Below are 19697 nucleotides of genomic sequence, written 5' to 3'. Positions count from 1 at the left end.
ATCAATAATGTTCCGTTGTTCTTTAATTTATTTATTTCTTTTTTTTACCAAATAAAGAACCCCCCTTTTTCTTCTGTAAGTGAACCTCTACATGATCACGGGCCTATATTTGCATGACCCTCCCCCTTTTAACGGCCCATTTTTCATGACCCCTCCCTTTTCTGAGTCTCAAAAAGTTGTGACCCTCCCTCTGTTTCCACCCCCCTCCCCCCCTGCTAATTTCTGACAAGTCCCTAATTATACCCTTTCGCCATTTATCTTTCTCCCTTTACTAAGGGTTGCCCCGGAAAAATAATATTTTTCAAAGGTCAGGAAAAGTGAAGGAAAGTTAATATAGTTGTATTGGAAATCATTCAGCGAGTCAAGAAATGTACAGTTTAGGCAACCAACTAAAGGGTTTTAAGGAAGATAATGAAACATTTCCATCTATAAAAAAATATTCTTTGATCCATTTTGAACATTGATAAAAAGAAGAGAAGGATTTTCATGGCAATGAGAATCGGAGAAAAGTCTTTTGTTCCAACGTGTGGCTGTCCAGTTAGTTCCTATAAACCTTAGTCTTTCCCAAGTCATTATCAACAAAGGAAGCTTTGTTTGTACAATTCAAGTGGGTAAATTGGAAATATTTAGTGGCCTTAATACGATGAATTCTGTAAAACTTGACAAGTATAATCATATGAGTAACTAAGCACTATCCAACAGGACTGGTATTTTTTGATAAGGTAAGTACATATTAAAACCATGCCCCAGCAGGACTGGACTCAGTTACTCTCCTTTCTAGCTGCTGTTGACGCCTTAAAAACAGGGTGTTGATCCAAACTGTAATTGGTTAGAAAATCAGAACAACTACTGTCTAGTTGCTGTCGTAAGCTCGTTTTAAGATTTTCAAAGATGTTGTCGCTCGCTTCCAGATACTCCTTGGCTTGTTTAAAACGTTGCAGCTCAATATTTCTTTTGCACAGTTTTTAAAGGGTGCTGGCAAGCATTGGATGATTATCCCCTAAAGCATCGCGACACAATCTCTCTGCATCTTGCAAGAAACTGACTGAGAGAGTCGTTTGTCAATTGGACTGAATTGAGTAGAATTAACGTCAACGCAGTAAACTGATAGGGAAGAACTGCAATGTACTTCAAAAAAGACAATATACCTGGATGCTCTGAAGGAGAATGATTGTTCATGATTTTTTCCGCCCTTTCCAGTGTTTTCTTTGCTTTCCACACTTGTCCCATTTGCAGATTAACATATCCCAGGTAATTTAGGGTTAGTGCAATTAGTCGATGGTTTTCTCCGTGAAGTTTTCTGTAAATGTCCAGTGCCTTAGTAAGGTTCCCTTCTGCTTCCTTGAAACTTCCCTCTTCGCTTTGTGCGTGGCTAAGATTCAGCAGTGCGTTGGCTATTACTGTTAACAGGCAATAAAGCTGTATGTTAAGTCAAGAAAATGAAAAAAATGTAGCCTAGGCTACAATGTGGGTTTTGTCCATTGCTCTCTGGTTTTACTTCGAATACATTGATTTGATCACTGATTCAGTTGTTACTCAGGCTCAAATTGATTGTAATCCAGAGGAGTGGAATACGTGCCACAGAAATAAAAGGTAATAATTTTAATTACATAAGACATTTTACTCTGTGCCGGCCAACGGAACTAATGTTTATACTGCATTTATGGTCATTAAATTTTAAAGGAGTTTCGATACTGCAGTTTTCGGAGAACATTACGATAAATTTCATTCGCCTTAAAAGTGATTATTTCCTTGTCCGATCGCTAAGAAATTTTTACCACTGACTGATTTTGAATTAAATTTTGTCAAGCCTAAGGGTCTGTTTACATGGAGGTGGGAGGCCCTAGATAGGTGAGGTAACATTTGGCGGGTCACCCCACCTATCATGTAAACGTGATAAAATTAAAACGAGAGGTCATATGGACAGACGGATTACCCCACCTAAGCGGGTTACCTTACCTACTTGAAGTCCCTCACCTCCATGTAAAAAGGCCCTAAGTGTGAATATTGTCAATATTTTACATTCAAAAGATACAATAAAACTGAAATGTACTAGTCATAGAGGTATGTATGGTGTGCATTAATTTAGAAAAATTAGCAAAACGTAAAAACACTCGTGAGCGTTGTAACGCACTGAGATTTTTGGCCGGTTAAGTAGGCTGTGTTTGCCTTGAAATTTCAAGGTGTGTCAGTGAATCAATCTTAATGAAAGTTTCAGACAGTATTACGGGCATCATGAAAATTAGTTTTTGATTTCTGTAGAGCCGTTCTAGGATATACAGAAAAGCGCTAAAAATCAAAAATTAGAATAAAGCTGCCCTTAGCATTCAGACGTACTAAGGATTAATTTGAGCTATTTAGAACTTTTTTATTTAACAATTTGTCACGGCCTTTAAAAAATACAAGATTTGGAAAGTATTTACTGGCTTTTAATAGGAATTCAAACATACAGAATTTTGTACTTCCTACGGAAGATATTGTTTAAACACGACAGTTTAAATTCCTGGTGTTGGATTTTCAGTAGTAGGTCTAGATCACGCAAATTCGACTTTTATCGATTTCAATTTTTTTTGTTTATTGTTGCCATAGTGATATCGATTTCACTTAAGACTACATTTTGAGAAACTTCAATCCTAGATCAGTCACTGGTGAAAAATTCATAGCGATCAGACAAGGATAAAATCACTTTTAAGGCGAATGAAAAATATCTGTATGGTCTCCGAAAAGCTGTATCGATTTAAAGATCTCAACAAAAGAGTCTGCAAAGAGGAGATTGGAGGTGTTCCTCGACTCGCTTACTTTTCTCATTGTTACGACTGATTTAAGGTGCGTTCTAGAATTCATCATAATGATTAGAAATTATTGAATTCAGTTTTCCTATTAAGCTGACTATGAAGGTCGCTGTAAATATGGGAAATTCTGAACAAACCTAGTAACACACTCCTCCAGGGAGATCTGAAATTAACTGTATAGTTAGGTTCCTTCCCATCAGGCCAGCCACGGTCATACATGGATGTTAACTCATTCCATCGAATAAAAATAATCCAGGTGACTGGTACGCCCTACATCACCCCTTTTTATCTTTGAAAATAAATGTCCACGTTTTTTTTTTTATTTCGTAGTACTGATTAAATCTCATTTGTCCCCAACAGCCGAGTCCTGAAGCAACCTCTGTATTAAAACTGCGAGCCAAAAAGTTCAACCTAGTTTACAAAGGCCCACGTTTGTCCTCAAATAGGTATGACAAACGGTCTAGCATCTGATTATGGGCATTCCACCCTGACCTTTCAGTATAAAATAAGCGGCAAAAATCACATTTGCTCAGTCAAAACGCGTTCCTCCAGAGCATAATCTACCAGTCAGAGAAAAAAAATCATTGGAACAAGCAGCATTTTGGCACAAGTAAAAGTCGTGTGTTGCCTCCACTATCAAGTTCTTCACGCGAAACGGCCGTGAAGGAGTCTATCTTTTTGTCGAGGGTCGAGGGTCGAGGGTTCCATGTCGAGGGCGAGGGTACCATGTCGAGGGTCGAGGGTAACATTTTCTTTTCCAATTTTTTTTTTTTGGGGGGGGGGGGGGGGCGGGGGGAAGGTAAAAATCGATGCAATCAATGTCATTAAAACAAATAAGAAGAATTTAAAAAACAAATGGCGCGTGAACATCTTCTAGTTGTTGGGTGGGGGGCGGGGAGGGGGTGGAATAGTGAAAAGCTCCGGGATATCCCGATTTGTTTTCGAAGAATTACATTTATAACACCCCCGGAAACCCATACCACGAACAGAACACGTTACTTGAAAACACTGATTAAAAAAAAAATGTCGCAAAACAAGAATGAGTGCGTTGAATTATGAATTTGTGGTCCAACCAACAAGAATGGAAGGAAAAAACTCTTATTGCGTTGTAAAATGTGTCATAAAATGTATCATAAACGAACAGTGCAATCATTGGAGTCTATCTTTTTGCAGAGCTATTAAAATGCGCGAACTCGCATGGAAATCGCCACCCACTAACGCAGAGGTTTAAAATAGAATAATGCCTGGTAGCGACTTTCGGTGAGGTGAACATCGGCATTTGCCGACGCTTTTCCATTAAAATACAATATATCTTTCTAGGCCACAATCGGTCATATTTATTTGTGAACGTGGACGTAGTGGACGTGAATAGGAAAAAAAACAGACGTACGGTCCATGTCTCCCATTGATCCAATTAATTGTTTTACATTTGACACATTTCTACTAAAGATCTGTTGTTTTGCCAAGTTGGACATGAATAGGAAAAACGGAGTACTGTGATAATGCCCTTTATCTTGAACCGTGAATACAAGTTTTTTATTCCCGAAGAAAAATCGACTGTGTGGATGTTGCAAATTCTGTTTAACTGTTTGAAATGTTACGATGTCACACAAGGCCATTCCTGTACAATTTTTCGGTCGGTCGGGCAAGAAAAAATCTTAAATGGCATTGGGTTTGTGGAGTGATTTTTGGTTCTGTTTTGAGGATATTTTCCCTGGTATTTCAATTCAAGGTTTCTCTGTGATCTATTTTTCCGTGGTTTCTGATGTAAATTTACTACTTTTAACATCATGCAAGAAACTGGACAGTGTATTCCAAGTCTGTCTTTTGCGGAATTTTTTTTTTCTTTAATATGCATATAGTGTACACTCTTTTTTTCTTTTTTTGAAAGTTCGCATAATCGGTCTGCTTCGATCTGATCGCTGTTCGTGAATAAAAGCTCCCCTTTTCGTGCAAAATAGGACATAATCGCTGAAGCCGTTGTGAAGAAAGTTTTGCGCAGATACCTCTGATTTCTGTTTGAAATGCACACTAGGGATAAAGATGGGTACAAAATTAGTTTCGCCACAAGACTTCCTATTGTCCCAGTGCTGCGTTCCTTTTGTGTTTAAGGGTGTTTCAAATTTCTGCCGTGATACACTTTTTAAGCTGCAGAACATAAAGTTGGTAATTAAAGGAGTTTATTATTGCGGCGCGACTCGGGCGATAGCATCAACCATCTAAATTATCACTCTAGCTACGCACCTACGTACCTAGGCCACGATTTCCGGTGTCGGTGATTATCGATGACTTGTATTTTAAAATTTCATGGCGAGTTTCTACTTCATTGAAAGCACGACAATTCGGTCGCATACAGTGGGATAGCTTAAAAAACAAGAATCGGTGAAATATCCATATTCAAACTACCCCACTGAACAGCCAAGCAAGGCAGAGAAGAGGCAGACGTGACTGAAATATAAGCCGCGAAGCAGGGGCACCCAACCACGGTTACCTCCTACATGCATTGAAAACACTTTTTCGCTTATCCAGAGTACTTTCAAATCTCTAGAAATGCATTCTAAGCGGCGCTATAAAAGTTTTATCTGTTCGGTCGTCCTAGGGCAACTTGAATCTATTCGAAATCACTTAGGGCCTCAGTATTATTTTCCCGAAAATTTTAGATTCAATTTTAGGTTTTACGAAAGTGAGAATTTTTCTGATTCCTCTCTCCATTGCATTTTCTAATCCGAAAATTTTAGAAAATCGTAGGGAATTAATTAGATAAGCTACGAAAACTGTACATGAATTGAACGGCCATCTAGAAATTTTTAGCCTTTCTCAAGTAACAGTAGCCTCCCCGCAGACGTCCTTTGGGGTTCGTTTGTCACGCATTCGTGGGGGAGAAATGAATGCGTGACAAACGAACCCCAAAGGACGTCTGCGGGGATGCTAAAGTAACAGAAAATTGTAGGCAATTCATGCTTCTCCGAACAGATATTTTACAGAAAACAGTCGTTCGGTGCCCCTGCCTAAGCTCTATGACATTTGTTTTAGGCACAACCTGTCTACCTTCACAGGAAGGGAGAAGGTTCTTTACTTTTAAGCGAATTCGAATGTCCACGTACTATTTTAATAAAACAACAGCAACAACAACAACATCACATTTTCTTTATGGATGTCCCGGAGCTTTTCTCTATTCCACCCCCTCCCCGCCCCCCAACCAACAACTAGAAGATGTTCACGCGCCATTTGTTTTTTAAATTCTTCTTATTTGTTTTAATGACGTTAATTGCATCGATTATTACCTTTTCCCAAAAAAAAAATTTGGAAAAAAAAAATGTAACCCTCGACCCTCGACATGGTACACTCGCCCTCGACATGGAACCCTCGACCCTCAACCCTCGACAAAAAGATAGACTCGTTTGTTTCATGGTCGGGTTGTCAGGAGTACTCAGTGGAGCCAATATTCAAAAAGGCCGTTCCTCAGGCTGCTGGCTAGGAAGTATGGCATCTTAGATAAAATTTGGCTGGGAATTAGTTAAGAATAATAGCTTGCTGGCGATTTTTTCTACCTAAATTATTTTTGGCTGGGAGATGACACACAACGCCCACTTCCTGGCTCACACGCTCTTTTTTCATCGCTTTGCTGGGAAAAACTTCAAGCAGTTAACGCCCAGTACAACGCCGATCATATGACGTGCGAATGACATCTGAAACTGTTTAAATGAAAACCCTTCTACGCCCCTCTATTCAATATCTGACAACTGGCTGTCAATCAGTGTAAAATCAACTGTTTCATTCACTTTGCGCATAGACCGGTACGTCCAGAGAGAAAGAGAGAAAGCGGCGGAATTTTTGAGCTGGCTGTCCAAACTGGAATGCTTTAAAGCTATTTCTGACTCGTTCGGAATCGTGGTACGCATTTTCTGGGGATCACAGCCTAGTATTGTTTTGTAACGGTAAGTGCTTACTAATACTTGCTTACTAACTCACTTTTTGCTAGTGACCGACAAAATAAGTATAGTTGTCTCGCATTAGCAAAGTTGATAAGGTTCTCTTATTAAAATACTCTAGTGTAGCTGATACATCGTAAACCAGTTTTGTATTTGTATGTGTTGTGTGAGCGGTCTGAACAAATACTCGAATTAACCGGAGTGAACTAAGCATCGGATAACGAAGAGTTTTCCGCCCGGTAAATGTTAGAAAATGCGGGCAAATTATGCCTTCTTTGTTAATTCGCACTGAGCTCGCCACTTTTCTTGCCATGGTTTATAACCTTTATTAATAGCAATTTTTGAGTTTTTAAGTGAAATATTTATCATGTTTAGTGTTTCTTATTCACTAAAATTACATGTATTCCCTTTCAGCTCAGTCCTGGTGGAGCTTCAAATTGAATCATTGAGTGGAAAATTGGTCCAGCAAAGGAGTTAGGGTAAGGGTGGGCAGCATGACTTTTTGTAACGATATCAATGCAGGCATACTTATGACGGCTTTTTGTGTCTTTGTATTTGTTCTCTTCTTTACAGGTTCCGTTTTGGTTTCACTTTGTATAAACGTCCATGCTTGAAGCAGACTTGTTCTTTTGTTAAACCAATATGGAATGAAGTTTCTCGTACTGAGGGCAGTACATTGAATGTAAGTTGGGAAAGAAATATGAATCTTTATTCCTTGTATGGCAACTGAACAGTGGAACCTCGATATAACGACCCCCTTATCAAAGAGACAAGTTGTTCTGAAGATCAAAGGGAGAAAATGGACGCTCTCTTCCCATGGGATAGTTCATCAAAGTTGGCAGGTTGCAGGCGTAATGTGGATAATACTGGAGAGTCTTAGATAACAAGTTCACCAATTTGTTCGTGTCTGTGGGAATCAGTGTTGGCGAAGAGACCATAAAATACACAACGTGAGGTGAGCGATAAAATCTTTAATTCATTTCCTTAATTCTTAAACCAGGGGCGGATCTAAGGGGAGGGTGCAGGGGGTGCGCACTCCCCCTCCTCCTCTGAGATGACTTTCGGTTTTCTAATACAACTGGTATTCTGCGAAAAAAAACTATGTGGTTTATTGGTGTTGAATTAGAGCAAGAGACGAGTGCACCCCCTCCTAAAAAAAATCCTGGATCCGTCCCTGTAAACAGATAGTCAGCGTAGCTGGGATTGGGATTATCGGATCGTATTATCGAGGTCATGTACTATCCTGAAGCATTTTCCTTCGAGGGGCACTTTTATACAAACGAACGGTACAAATAGGCAAATCAACGCAAACGAGAAAACTTAAGGTAGGATGGGACCTACAGAAAGAAGACCGTTGTGTAATTTATGGTGAATTTATAAAAAAATATTTGCGGAGTAGGAGATAAATTATATTTCATTTTGACGGTCTAAGTTAGACTTTGTTCAGATGACTGGCCCTTAATGGCTTTACAGTGATATCAAAAGGAAGAAAAGTTGAAGTAGCTGATTAAATCTTGTTAAATTTAGTTAAAACCACTTTTCGTCTTTCTCTACTTGCTGGCTGACAAAGTATATTCATCCTACATTGCTCGTAGAAAGCAATGACAAATAAAATATTCCTGCTGGGATTATGGTCCTCAATGAATTTGCTTGCTGGCAAAAGGGATCCTTTGGACTTTGTCTTGCTGGCTCTGAGGAGCGGCTATTTTTTTTCCCACGAAAGTTAATTATCAACCATAAACCGCTTCAAAGGTGTCAGTTTGTTGTTCGGAAACGAAATAAACCTTATTTGAAAAATTGGTCGTTGAGCACTCCTGGGTTGTAGAGAAAACCAGGCTCCATAAAGCATTTTGATGAACAATTCTATTTCAATTAAGTTCAATTTGTTTAAATTCAGTGTAGATCCTGAAGGCAAAGGCCCGCATTTTTTTGACATTGGACAAAATCACTTTCCGCTTTATCGTACAGTAATTCCACAGTCACGATGATTCAGTCGAAACCATGGTTCAGTCGAAGTACTACTCGATAACAGCTTGTCTCAACTCTGAAGCATTTGACATATTTTGTACGGGACAACGTAGAGCCGGTACGCCCCTTCATAAACTTGAACCATTTGAATAATACGCAGTTAAGCTTTTCAATCGCACACACGCGAAAATATTGACATAGATCGCGATGTTAATATTTTCTATTGTTGCTCCGTTCGACGTCTGTCAGCGCAGAACCAGCGGGTTGCATATAAATTAGCTTCCCTGAAATATTTAGGCTGTACACGTGACCAGCCGATGCCAGGGCCTTTTCCCGCCCCACCCACTTTTTAAGGGAAAAGCCGTGGGGACGAGGTTGACAAAAAGGATTAGATAACAGTGCAACTACTGTCACTGGTGGTCACCTAGTATATAAAATTGACCATTTAGATTACAGGAAAGTAACATTGTACATTCCAAGAAAAGTTGGCTGTCACCCACAGTTAAGAGAAACAAACAAAAAAACAAAACAAAATGGACTGAAATCTACCAGTTATTACAACCCTGAGACGTGAACTTTTGACCCGCAGAAAAAAGGTCCGTTAGCAAGAGTGATTGATGGAATCGAAAAACAACCGTTTGGTTAAATTTTTGACTTGAGTTCACCTTTATTAAAAAGCGCAGTTAGCTTAGCAATTGCTTATAAAACTATGACAAAATTACAGCCTTGTGACAACAAATTATGTCTCCTGAACATTATACAATTTTAAGATACAGTGTACAAACACAGAAAATATTGTCTTATCATAAATTTGGCTTTCTTGGAAACCTCTGCTATCAATATTTAAATTTTCTGCTTCAAAAGGGTTTTTTTTGCTTATGAGCTGCAAATTGGCCCAAAAAACAACTTTTCCAGAATGTATTAATTGTCATTCTCATGTAGTCCGATTTTTTATTTTGAAAAGGTGGCCTCGGTTACAGTGTTGTAGTTACATTGCATACCATTTGATCCAACTGCGCTGGCTGGCCTGTCAGTAAGACCTTGCACAATTTCTTTGAATTTTTCACACTGAGTTTTCCAAGAGAAAATCTTGCAGTACTCTTCTCTGAGACGAACGGCACCATCACATCTCTCTTTTGGATTCTGCTTGGAGAGCTGTGTTATCTTCTGGAGCCACTCTTCCAGGTTTCCTGATTTAACAACTGCCAAATGCCCACCTTCTACTTTTTCCAAAGCTTTGGCAATGCCAGATTCACTAGTAACAAGAACAGGAACTTCCGCAGAAATAGCTTCAAGGGCAACCAATCCAAATCCTTCAGTGCGAGACGGAAGAGCGACCAAGTCTGCTTCAAGAAACATTGTCTTCAACTCTTCTTGATCGCAGTATCCACGAATAGTCACTTGATCACGTGTTATTCTTGTTGTCTGTAGTAACCATTCCTCTATTTTTCTATGTTGGCCTTCAGGTGAACCAACAAATGTCATTTTAAACTTCCCTCCAAGAGAACCTACTGCATCGGCAATAACGTCATAGCCTTTCAGACAAAGGTCCTCAAAAGTTACTCTACCAAAGACAAAGATGTGGAACTCGTCTTGATCATTTGTGACTTTTCCAACCTTTTGCTCTGAGAGGCCAGTAAATTTTTCAAAACTTCCAGGTGTAATGACATGAACCTCCCTGTCTGGGAGACATCTACTGTACTTTTGCTGTAATCTTGTTCCCACAGCAACCACAGCATTGGCTTCTTTGCAGAGTTCAATTTCTCTTTTATGCTTCTTCTCATTTTCTTCAATTGTATCAGTGTTTTCTGCATCCGCTTGTTTATATTTTCCAAGGTCTTCACAAAACACATGCACAAATTGCACCCATTTGCAGTTTCTAGTTTTCGCAATGCACCAGGCAGGGGTGCCAAACTTCCTGCCATGGCCAATCACAATATCAGGATGCGAAAGTTCTTTTGGAGGAACCCTAAGCCAATCCAGGGGATCTGAGGTTCCAGGTATGCTTGTTGCAGTGATTAAATTGACATTATTTTTTCTAGAATCCTCTCTATCTGATTCACTGCTTCGAGAAACATAGCAATGGACTTTGATCTTGTCATTTGATATTTTTGCCAGGCTTATTGCAAATTCTCTATTAAAAGTAGGCAAACCTCCCTTGGAAGACCTCCACTCTTCACACAAAAACATGGCATTGATGCATCGTGGCTCACTGTCACTTGTGCTTGGCATGCTTGATTCATGCCCAGATGCTTCGCTGTGAGTTCTCTTCACTTCTGTTGACCAAAAAACAGAAAATCAGCTAACAGAAAGCTATGACAATGGAGTAAGCAAATCAACCTGAACGTAAAAATATCTCAAAAACATGGCTTCATAAATGATTCGTGGTCTTAAAAAAGCTTTGCTAAAATTCGTCTGTGCTTGAGAATGCAACTGACTTTATCAACTGAAGTCTGAGACTGACCTTACGCTTAGTTATTATTGGTTTTATCTATTTATTGATTGATTTATCTATTAAATATTTACTCGTAAATATATTCTTTATTTACATTTCCATTAAGGTGGAAAAAGAAGCTTTGAGAACCCCCTGGCATATGCTCAACTAATGAGACAGAATACAACACTCTAATCAGGACAAAACCGAATTCCGCTGGGGTTGGCTTTTACCAGGCACGGATTCGATACTAGCATTAGTCTGGCCAATCAGGTTTAAGTAGGTCACATGCCTAGTATACGAAAGACAGTTCCAGCGAGATATTAGGGACTTTTAGCACCGACGGTTTTCAGGACGGCTACGGCGAACTAGATCGCGCGGGACTGGGGATACAAGGCGCCGTCCGCACAAAAGCCCGCGAAAATAAAAATAGTTTAGCAACCAAAACAATCCCTGACTACGGCGTGAACGAAATAGTCGGAGAGACTCGGACACAAAACTAGATATTTAGGGGAAAATGTCCCTAAAGAAGGCTCGAGAACATTTGCTCTATGCATTCGATGAAAGGTTAATTACAGAAGAGGAGTTTCTACTCCTGTATGATGTGAATAGGTCAACTAACTTAGATTTTCCTTACGAGCAGTACCAACTTTTTGATCTCGACGACATGCAAAACGACGAGTGCTTGGCGGAGTTTCGGGTCCATAAAAACGACCTTCCTATTCTAGCAGAGGTTTTAGGAATCCCTGACCAATTTGTCTTGGAACAAAGAAGTGTTGTAGGAGGAATGGAGGCACTATGCATGTTGCTGAAGAGGCTGACATACCCGTGTCGATACAGTGATATGTTGCACAGGTTCGGACAACGACCTGTATCGGTAATGTGCCTGGCTACAAACTGTGTTCTGGACTTCATTTACGAAGCCCATTGCCGAAGAATTACCGACTGGAATCTGGCCGTATTGAATCCACCTGCCCTGCAAACGTATGCTGATTGTATACATCAACATGGAGCACCTCTAAATAACTGTTTTGGTTTTATCGACGGGACAGTGCGTCCGATAGCCAGGCCAGGAACAAACCAACGAATCCTTTATAATGGGCACAAGCGTGTGCACAGCTTAAAATTCCAGGCTGTAGCCATCCCAAATGGTCTTATCGCCCATTTATATGGTCCAGTTGGTAAGAATCTGATGTATGATCTCGTAAAAATAAAAAATATTTGCTAGGATTACTGTGAAATTTTGCCTGTTAAGTGTCCCATATTTGAAGTGGATTAATGCATATGAATCATATCGGGAAAAAACAGGTCAGAAACAGAAAAAAGTTGTACAGTTTTACACTGAAGAAGGTTTACTATGTTTGCCATCCATATACAGGAATTAGCATTTCCCAGTCAGAATGCTTGACCATACCGAAGGCACTTTCCTTTTTTACCTTTCAGAGGGAAGAAAACACGACGCTGGAATGCTCAGAGAATCAGGATTGCTCCCAATGTTGCAACACAATGCAATATCCCCTACCGGCCAACCACTGTGTGTGTATGGAGACCCTGCGTACCCTTTGAGGGTCCACTTGCAAGCGCCTTTTCGACAGGGTGTTGGGTTCACTCCCCAAATGGCTGCTTACAATAAAAGCATGAGTGAAGTCAGGGTCTCCGTAGAATGGTTATTTGGGGACATAGCCAATTATTTTAAATTTCTGGACTTCAAAAAAATTTAAAAATAGAGCTCAGTAGTGTTGGGAAATTATATGTGGTATCTGGTCTTTTAAGAAATGCACTTACTTGTCTTTATGGCAATCAAACCTCCCAGTTTTTTGGACTGGAGCCTCCACACATTCAGGATTACTTTGCATGAAGAGAACCATAAAACCTTAGCAATCATTACTAGCTTTTCAACTGGACAATGTAAAAGGGTAATAAAACCATCCAGCTACAGCCTGTAAGATTAGACTGTATTCTTTGTCATGTCCATTATACAGATATCTTTGATTTTTTTTGCTGTTTACGGTTCTCTTCTTTTCACTGTATACAGTGAACATAACTGTAGATCAGATGGGTTTACTACAAGATTCTTCTCTGTGTTTTTTTTTAACTGATGTACTTCACAAAGTTAAATCAAAAAGCAATGATAACACTGTTTATAGATGTTGAGTGCCTCTAAAAACCATTCTTGAGTAGAATGGTCATGGCCTTTACTACTTGATGTAACTTACTGGGCTACCCGTAGACATCAACTGAAAATAAAATTGTAGTCATGCATAGAACTGTAGTCATCGAAGAAAATCTCTGCATTTAAGTGTGGGATTCTCATTAATAGTTTATTTAAGGCAATCCACAAATACGCCACTATCTGACTGCATTACCAGTCGAGTGAACAAACCTGTTTCCAAAGGTTGTTTAATGTCCACAAACTTGATAAAACTATACTCAAATAGATTACAACAGATTAATTAATCAAATCTGCATGACTATTAAATAGACCCTGCCAAGCTAAAAAAGGGCAAGACAAAATGTCATATTTCACACTGAAGGGTACTTTAAAGCAACGAGGAAAGTTTCAATTAACGAAATCATAACTACTGTGGCTTTTTAAGAAGACTTTGCATTACATTCATAAAATGTTGTTGTTGCTGCATTAGCAAAGCTGTCATGTTTTGACTCTGCTGTTGCTGTTGTTGCATTACTAACAACATCTCCTGCATCTGGGTCTGGCCTTGCTCTGCCCGCTTTTCCTGTAGTGCCACCTCTGCCTTTTTCAGTTCCAGTTCTTGCTCTCGTACCTTTCTTTCTGCCTCACTTTTTTCTCTAAGGTATTCTATAGTCTCATCTCCACCTCTGCGTCTTCGTTTAGTGCTCACTGCTTCACGCTCTGTCCCTTCCTGTCGTTTCTTAGTCTGACTTACCCTTTCCATAGCTGTCTTTCTAATGCCTTCTGCCTTTTCTCTGTCTTGGTTATCTTTCTTAGCAGCTGCAGCATTCCTACTCTCTTCGCTATCTTTCTCTTTCTCAGTGATATCTTCCAATAACCGGTCCAGTTCTGACATTTGTGTTGATGTTCCACTGCTTGCCTCATCCTTTTTGTCTTTTTCTTTATACTTAGCTTGTAATAGTGCAAACCTCTCCCTCACTGATCTCTGCTTTACGGCAAACTTTAATTCTGCAGAACTATTGAGCGACCTTGCTATCTTCGACCACACTGCACCTCTGTCAGGACTTCCTTTTTTAAATTGAAAAGGGTCCTCAAACGCAGTCTCTCTCAGCAACATCAAATCATGGTCTTGGGTCCACTCCATTGCAGCCCTACAGTAAGACAAAATAATCAGACACGAGTTTTTAACCTGACTAGCCCCTCAGCTATTCAGGGATTCTAGATCATGGCTTAGAAATAACATACAAATCATTGAATCTTGGAAACGATGCTACAAATTTTATCAACAAACAGCGAAACAATTAAGAAAATTCAACCGTGATTCCACTGATTCCAGCTTAAACAGATTTTTACAATGTTTGCTCAAATAAAAATTGTCAGTCAAGGACTGCAAGTGGTTACAGCTATAAGCTTAAGCTTAATTATTCTTTCTGTTTCATTTCCTATCTTGCGGCGAAAAACTTGTTCGAGACAGTAGCCACTTGCAGAGAAATTTAAAGGAGGATGTCCTTCAATGAATACAGCCCGTTATCACGTCTTGCAACTCATATGAGCACGTTTAAATGCTTCTCGCCTTTCATTTTGATGCCCGACTTGAAGCTGAACACCATCAAGAGTTATATATCAAAATTAAAGCGGCCATAGGCAAAAAAGGAATGTTTTGTCTAGCTATAAAAAAGATATTCGGTGACTGAAACATAACAATAGATAAAAACTTGAAAGAAAAACCCTCTTCCAAACGTTAAGAAACAATTTAGATAAAGAGTATTAGCGTTATATATCAAAATGAAAACGTAAAGGACAAGCAAAATCATGTAAAAAAATAAGCTCACTTGGGATGCTTTTCGACCGACATGCCGTCTTCCACACCTGTGAAAAAAGCGTAAATAAAGCAAAAATATCAAACCAATTCTAAAGAAAACTGGTCTAAATTTATGAAGAAAAGAAATAAGAAGTTGTTTTTCAAATGAAAACACTTAAAGTCAAATAAAAGGTTAATAAAATACTCACCTAAAACTCCCGTAGTCGCCAGTACGTCAAACTACTCGGTTTGCCGTACCTAGGGAAGGCCGCTACGGCGGCAAGAAACGGAGGGTGACACTCGCGCGCGCGAAAAAGAGTCTGACTTCATTTCCGGTTCCCGTAGCCGTCCTGAAAACCGTCGGTGCTAAAAGTCCCTATTTTTCCTTCCTCCTCTCGCCATCAGATTGAACAGATCCCCAGAAAAACTTTTTCCAAGAGCGCTCCTTTTCAACTTTTTCAGGCAAGTACTCACTAGTTTCAATTTTTTTATTTAGACAGCGTTTTTTATGGCATTACTACGAATTTTGATTCTCGGCCACTCCTTCATTCGCCGTATACACGTTTTTCTTTGTCAAAATTTCAATGAGGTATTTGCCAGAAATTTGTATATCGATGGGGATCTTTCCATCAAATGGCATGGCATCGGGGGAAGAACTATTTCTAAAGTGATCCGACATGATTTAGGAATAGTAGAAACATTTGCCCCAGAGATTGTCGTCATCCAGTTGGGTAACAATGATCTGTCTTCCCTTTCCGCCGTTGAAACTGGCTCAGCTCTCGAGGACTTATCTCGTTTGCTACATGAGTCATACGGTGTGCAAAGGGTCTGTGTTTGCCAGACTATTTTTCGCGGTAATGCTCCTTTATTCAATCGCCAGGTTAAGTTATTAACAAAATATCTTAAAGTAGTTTTGGAGCCGATTCCTTGTGTTCTTTACTGGCGACACAGGGGTTTTTGGAATTGTAAATCCCGTTTTTTAACACGCGATGGTGTTCACCTTAATCAATTAGGGCAGTACAATTTTTTCCGTGGCTTGAGAGGGGTAGTGTTGCAATGTTTGCGATCTCTCCAGGCTAGCAGGTAAAGTTGCTTCATTGGCTCGATTTGATCCAATTTACGTTTTGTCTAGTAATCCACTTTGCTTTTCCTTAGTTATCCAATTTCATCCAATCTAAGTTACTTTGGATAATCTGATCCAATTTGAGTAAGTGAGATTAGCCTGCTTAAGATCCGACGACGGCAGACGTCTGTGACGGCGAGCGGAAGTGAAATTACTGCTAGAAAGACTTCCGGCTGTCGTCGTTGCGAAGTTTCCCGCCGTAGCGGCCTTGTCTGTGACGTGAAGAAGGCCATTTTGCCGTCGCGTGTAAAACGTGAGTAAACGTAATCAAAATAATGCCATTTAAACACATTTTGAGCGAAATTCTTTAGCGCTGTTAACGGTTTATTTTCAGTAGACCATTTTTGTCGAATTTCTAAGCGACTTAAACAATTTGAACACAGTATTTAAATTAAATTTATTTGCCCTCTCTAAACAGTTTGACTCGTTAATCGCCATGGACTCGGTCAACTCGACGAAGAAAGCAACCCAGTAAGTTTTACAAGTTTTTTCTTGTGTTTATTGATGTGTTTATTAACAATTACTAGGGTATCTAAAAGATAGTAATGCTGCGGCACATTCTGTTGATACTGGCATTAGTTAGGCAGTGACTTAAAAGAATCAAAAATTACATTGAATTAATGTCCTATTTACATGTTGGAAAGTACTAGAATAATTACTATCAGTATATAGAAAGAACTCGTGGGAACGTTGTTTAGAAAATGATCAAGTGGTTATCAACTCTGGTTTTCCCACAGTAAATTGTAGGAAATAATAGAAATTCAGATCGTTTATCCATATATTTAATATACGGTGCACGATATTTTCTCTGGAAACACAATACTTTTCTTGCTGTTTGTTGCACTTTATTAAGTAACAGTTATTTAGCTATATATTTATAGAAAACAACAACACAAAAACGGAAAAAAAAAGAAAGAAGGAATAAATAATTCAGTAGGACTCGAACCGGACACCTTCGACTCGCCGCGACTACTCCTAACCACTACACCACAGAGACTGGTTACGTAATTTTAATGAAAAGTCTTTCATTTTATTCCTTTTCCATGAAACTTCCGCCGGCAAGATGATCGCTAGCCGCATTAACCGAGCTATTAACAGTGAAAAAACAATGTAAACGCATATTCCATGGCAATAAATGAATGAAGGAACATAATTATGCTTTTCAAAACGCCGATACACGTCCTCGTCTGCAAAGTAGGACACAAAACATATGTTTGTTACCTCGATTTCCGCTGTTATTTTGAAGCGAATGGTCAAAATCACATCCATTTTCGGCTCATACAGTTTCTTAAGAATAGCATTGCATGACATTTTCTCATCACATTTCTTTCGCATCACCTTCTAGCAAGCTGGAATTTGTATATCCCCCGTGTTGCGGAGTCGAAGAGCAAATGCTCATCTTCTCGTCAGGTTTAACACCTGGACGAGTCAAAAAGGCTCTTGAATTGAAATCCAATCCCCAAGTTAACCATCGTACTCATCTGAAAGACTCCTGCGTGTCTTAAAATTTGTTAAGACCTCTTACCGTGCTGTAGAAAATTTGCCACAAAGAAAACTCTAAGTCTGAGCAGCGAACGATGCACTCTCTCACCCACCGAACTTCCCCGTGTTTATATTTGAGTTGTTCGTGGCGCAATGCACTCTGGTTAAATGCAATGCATTGTGGTAAAAAGTGATGAATTCGAGAATTCGTCGCCCCTTATATATTTCCTTTAAATCCTGATTATGTTGCTGCTCGCTCCCTTCGGTCGCTCCGCAGCAATGATATCGTAGACTTGTTTTGGCATTAAATTGAGGTCCAATGGATTATGTCACTCAACTTTTCGTCAAGCCTCTCGAGGTCAAAATGATCGTAATTCTGGTTGTGAAAATCCGGATTTTTAGATCTGTTGACATCATACAACAGTAAAAATTCATCTTCTGAAATGTCGCCATCATCGAAACTTGTCAGTAACAATTCACGAACCTTTCTAAAAGTAGTCATCACTCTTGTATTTATTTCTAAACTTCAACAGGAAAAGGCGCTACAACAACCCGCCGTCGCGCGAGCTTTCTTAATGCTATTTTTCGCGCCATTGCGACGGCGACCTTACCCCAAGCCCCCTCGACCAAGTCTGCCGTCGTAGAATCTCGCCGTCGTCGGATCTTAAGCTCACTAATGTCATGCAATTGAACGGCTATACTTTTCCGCGAGGCCGATTGCCATACCAGGCACACTGTTTCTTGCGGTCTCAACCGTGATAGTGCGGCTTTGGTGCCATTTACTTTGATGCTGTATGTGTTCAGCACCTCTAGCTGTCAAAGCATTTGTTTTTGACAGCAGATTTGTGTTCAAGTCGCGGTTGAAACAAACCGTACATATTACGGCCTTCGCGTTGTGGTTTTGTGCTATCACTTTGCCTTTTGTTGGTTTTCACATGACGTCACTATAAAGTCAGACTAAAAAACTATCGATCCTACCAAGATTTTACGTTCACGATTGCATTAGAGAAGCTGAAAACTACTTTCCATGTAAATTTTCGCTTCAAAAGGGTCCTTGGTTTTGTGATAGAGTTCGCTTGAATTTCTAAGCTTTTTCGTGACGCGGCATTTACATGACGGCCAAGAGAGCTGTCATGTAGGTTAAAAAAATGACTTATTTCAGGAAATTTTGCTATCTAAACAGTTCATGTATTAGAAAAAGTATGACTTTAATGTTTATGAGTTTCTCGAAGGATGAATTTACGCTTTTGTAGCAAAACTCCGTAACAGATGTTTTTTGTTGGTTTCCGTCCGCCACACTGTAATTTTCAGGGAGTTATAATAACTCCTCTAGTGGGGCTAATTTAACTCATTACAGTGGAGTTATTTTTCATGGAGTTACTTTAATTCCAAAAAGGAGTTTAAAGAACTCTTTTTCAGGAGTAAAAGTGACCCCAGATATTGAGGAGTTAAAATAACCCCCAAAGCGGAGTTATCCTGTACCTAAAATTTTTACTCCACTTTCAGAGTTAAATTAACTCCAAAAAGAGTAATAAAAAACCCATGTAAGGAGTACAAATAACCCCATTTCGGAGTAATTTTAACTCCAGAGTGGGAGTAAAAAGAACTCTTTTTCAGGAGTAAAAATGACCCCAAATTCGGAGTTAAATTAGGAGTTAAAATAACCCCCAAAAAGGGGTTATCCTGTACCTAACATTTTTACTCCATTTTTGGAGTTATAAGAACTCCCTAAAAATTACGGTGCATGTTGGAGCTCATCCAGGTGAGCAACAGCATGGCGTCTCCATACAAATCTCTATACGTTTGGGTAAAACATTTCTTCGGATATCTCGTATACGAAATATTCCTCTGACCTGAATCTTAGCGAGGGTTTTGTATATGTTGAGCGAAACACTTGCAATATTTGAAAGAGCCTGCTAATAGGTATACAGAGGAATCATATGAAGTGGGCGAAAGAGAGAACGGGCGCGCGCGAGAGGCTAACCTATGACGTTTGCAGTTTGGTTATCTATT

At 39.5% G+C, this 19697-nt stretch overlaps 3 protein-coding genes and 1 pseudogene across 4 annotated transcripts in view; 2 read left to right on the top strand and 2 right to left on the bottom strand.

Moving 5' to 3' along the window:
* LOC140928627 (small ribosomal subunit protein eS24-like) overlaps nucleotides 1-19697 on the top strand; it is a 391602-nt gene that overhangs the window by 193754 nt on the left and 178151 nt on the right. The gene's annotated exons all lie outside the window — the stretch shown is intronic.
* On the bottom strand, nucleotides 9644-10924 carry LOC140928550 (D-inositol 3-phosphate glycosyltransferase 1-like). The gene has a single exon (XM_073378305.1). It carries the CDS (start codon nucleotides 10922-10924, stop codon nucleotides 9644-9646), a length of 1281 nt encoding a protein of 426 aa, XP_073234406.1.
* Nucleotides 11457-13079, top strand: LOC140927012 (uncharacterized; annotated as a pseudogene).
* LOC140927011 (uncharacterized) lies at nucleotides 13313-15449 on the bottom strand. Its single transcript, XM_073376675.1, has 2 exons — nucleotides 15111-15449; nucleotides 13313-14429 (listed from the first exon to the last, which is right to left on the bottom strand). The coding sequence occupies exons 1-2, from the start codon at nucleotides 15131-15133 to the stop codon at nucleotides 13706-13708; spliced, it is 747 nt and encodes a 248-aa protein (XP_073232776.1). The 5' UTR covers nucleotides 15134-15449; the 3' UTR covers nucleotides 13313-13705.

Source organism: Porites lutea, chromosome 2, assembly GCF_958299795.1.
Source record: "Porites lutea chromosome 2, jaPorLute2.1, whole genome shotgun sequence".
In the NCBI taxonomy this organism is placed as follows: domain Eukaryota; kingdom Metazoa; phylum Cnidaria; class Anthozoa; order Scleractinia; family Poritidae; genus Porites; species Porites lutea.
The sequence above is the reverse complement of the archived record's forward strand: the minus strand, read 5'-3'. Positions and strand labels throughout refer to the sequence as shown.

Coding starts and splice junctions, on each gene's coding strand:
- LOC140928550 (XM_073378305.1), bottom strand. CDS start 10,924: ATGCCAAGCACAAGTGACAGTGAGCCACGATGCATCAATGCCATGTTT.
- LOC140927011 (XM_073376675.1), bottom strand. CDS start 15,133: ATGTCGGTCGAAAAGCATCCCAA. Junction 14,430..15,110: donor TCGGTCGAAAAGCATCCCAA/GTGAGCTTATTT, acceptor GTCTTACTGTAG/GGCTGCAATGGAGTGGACCC.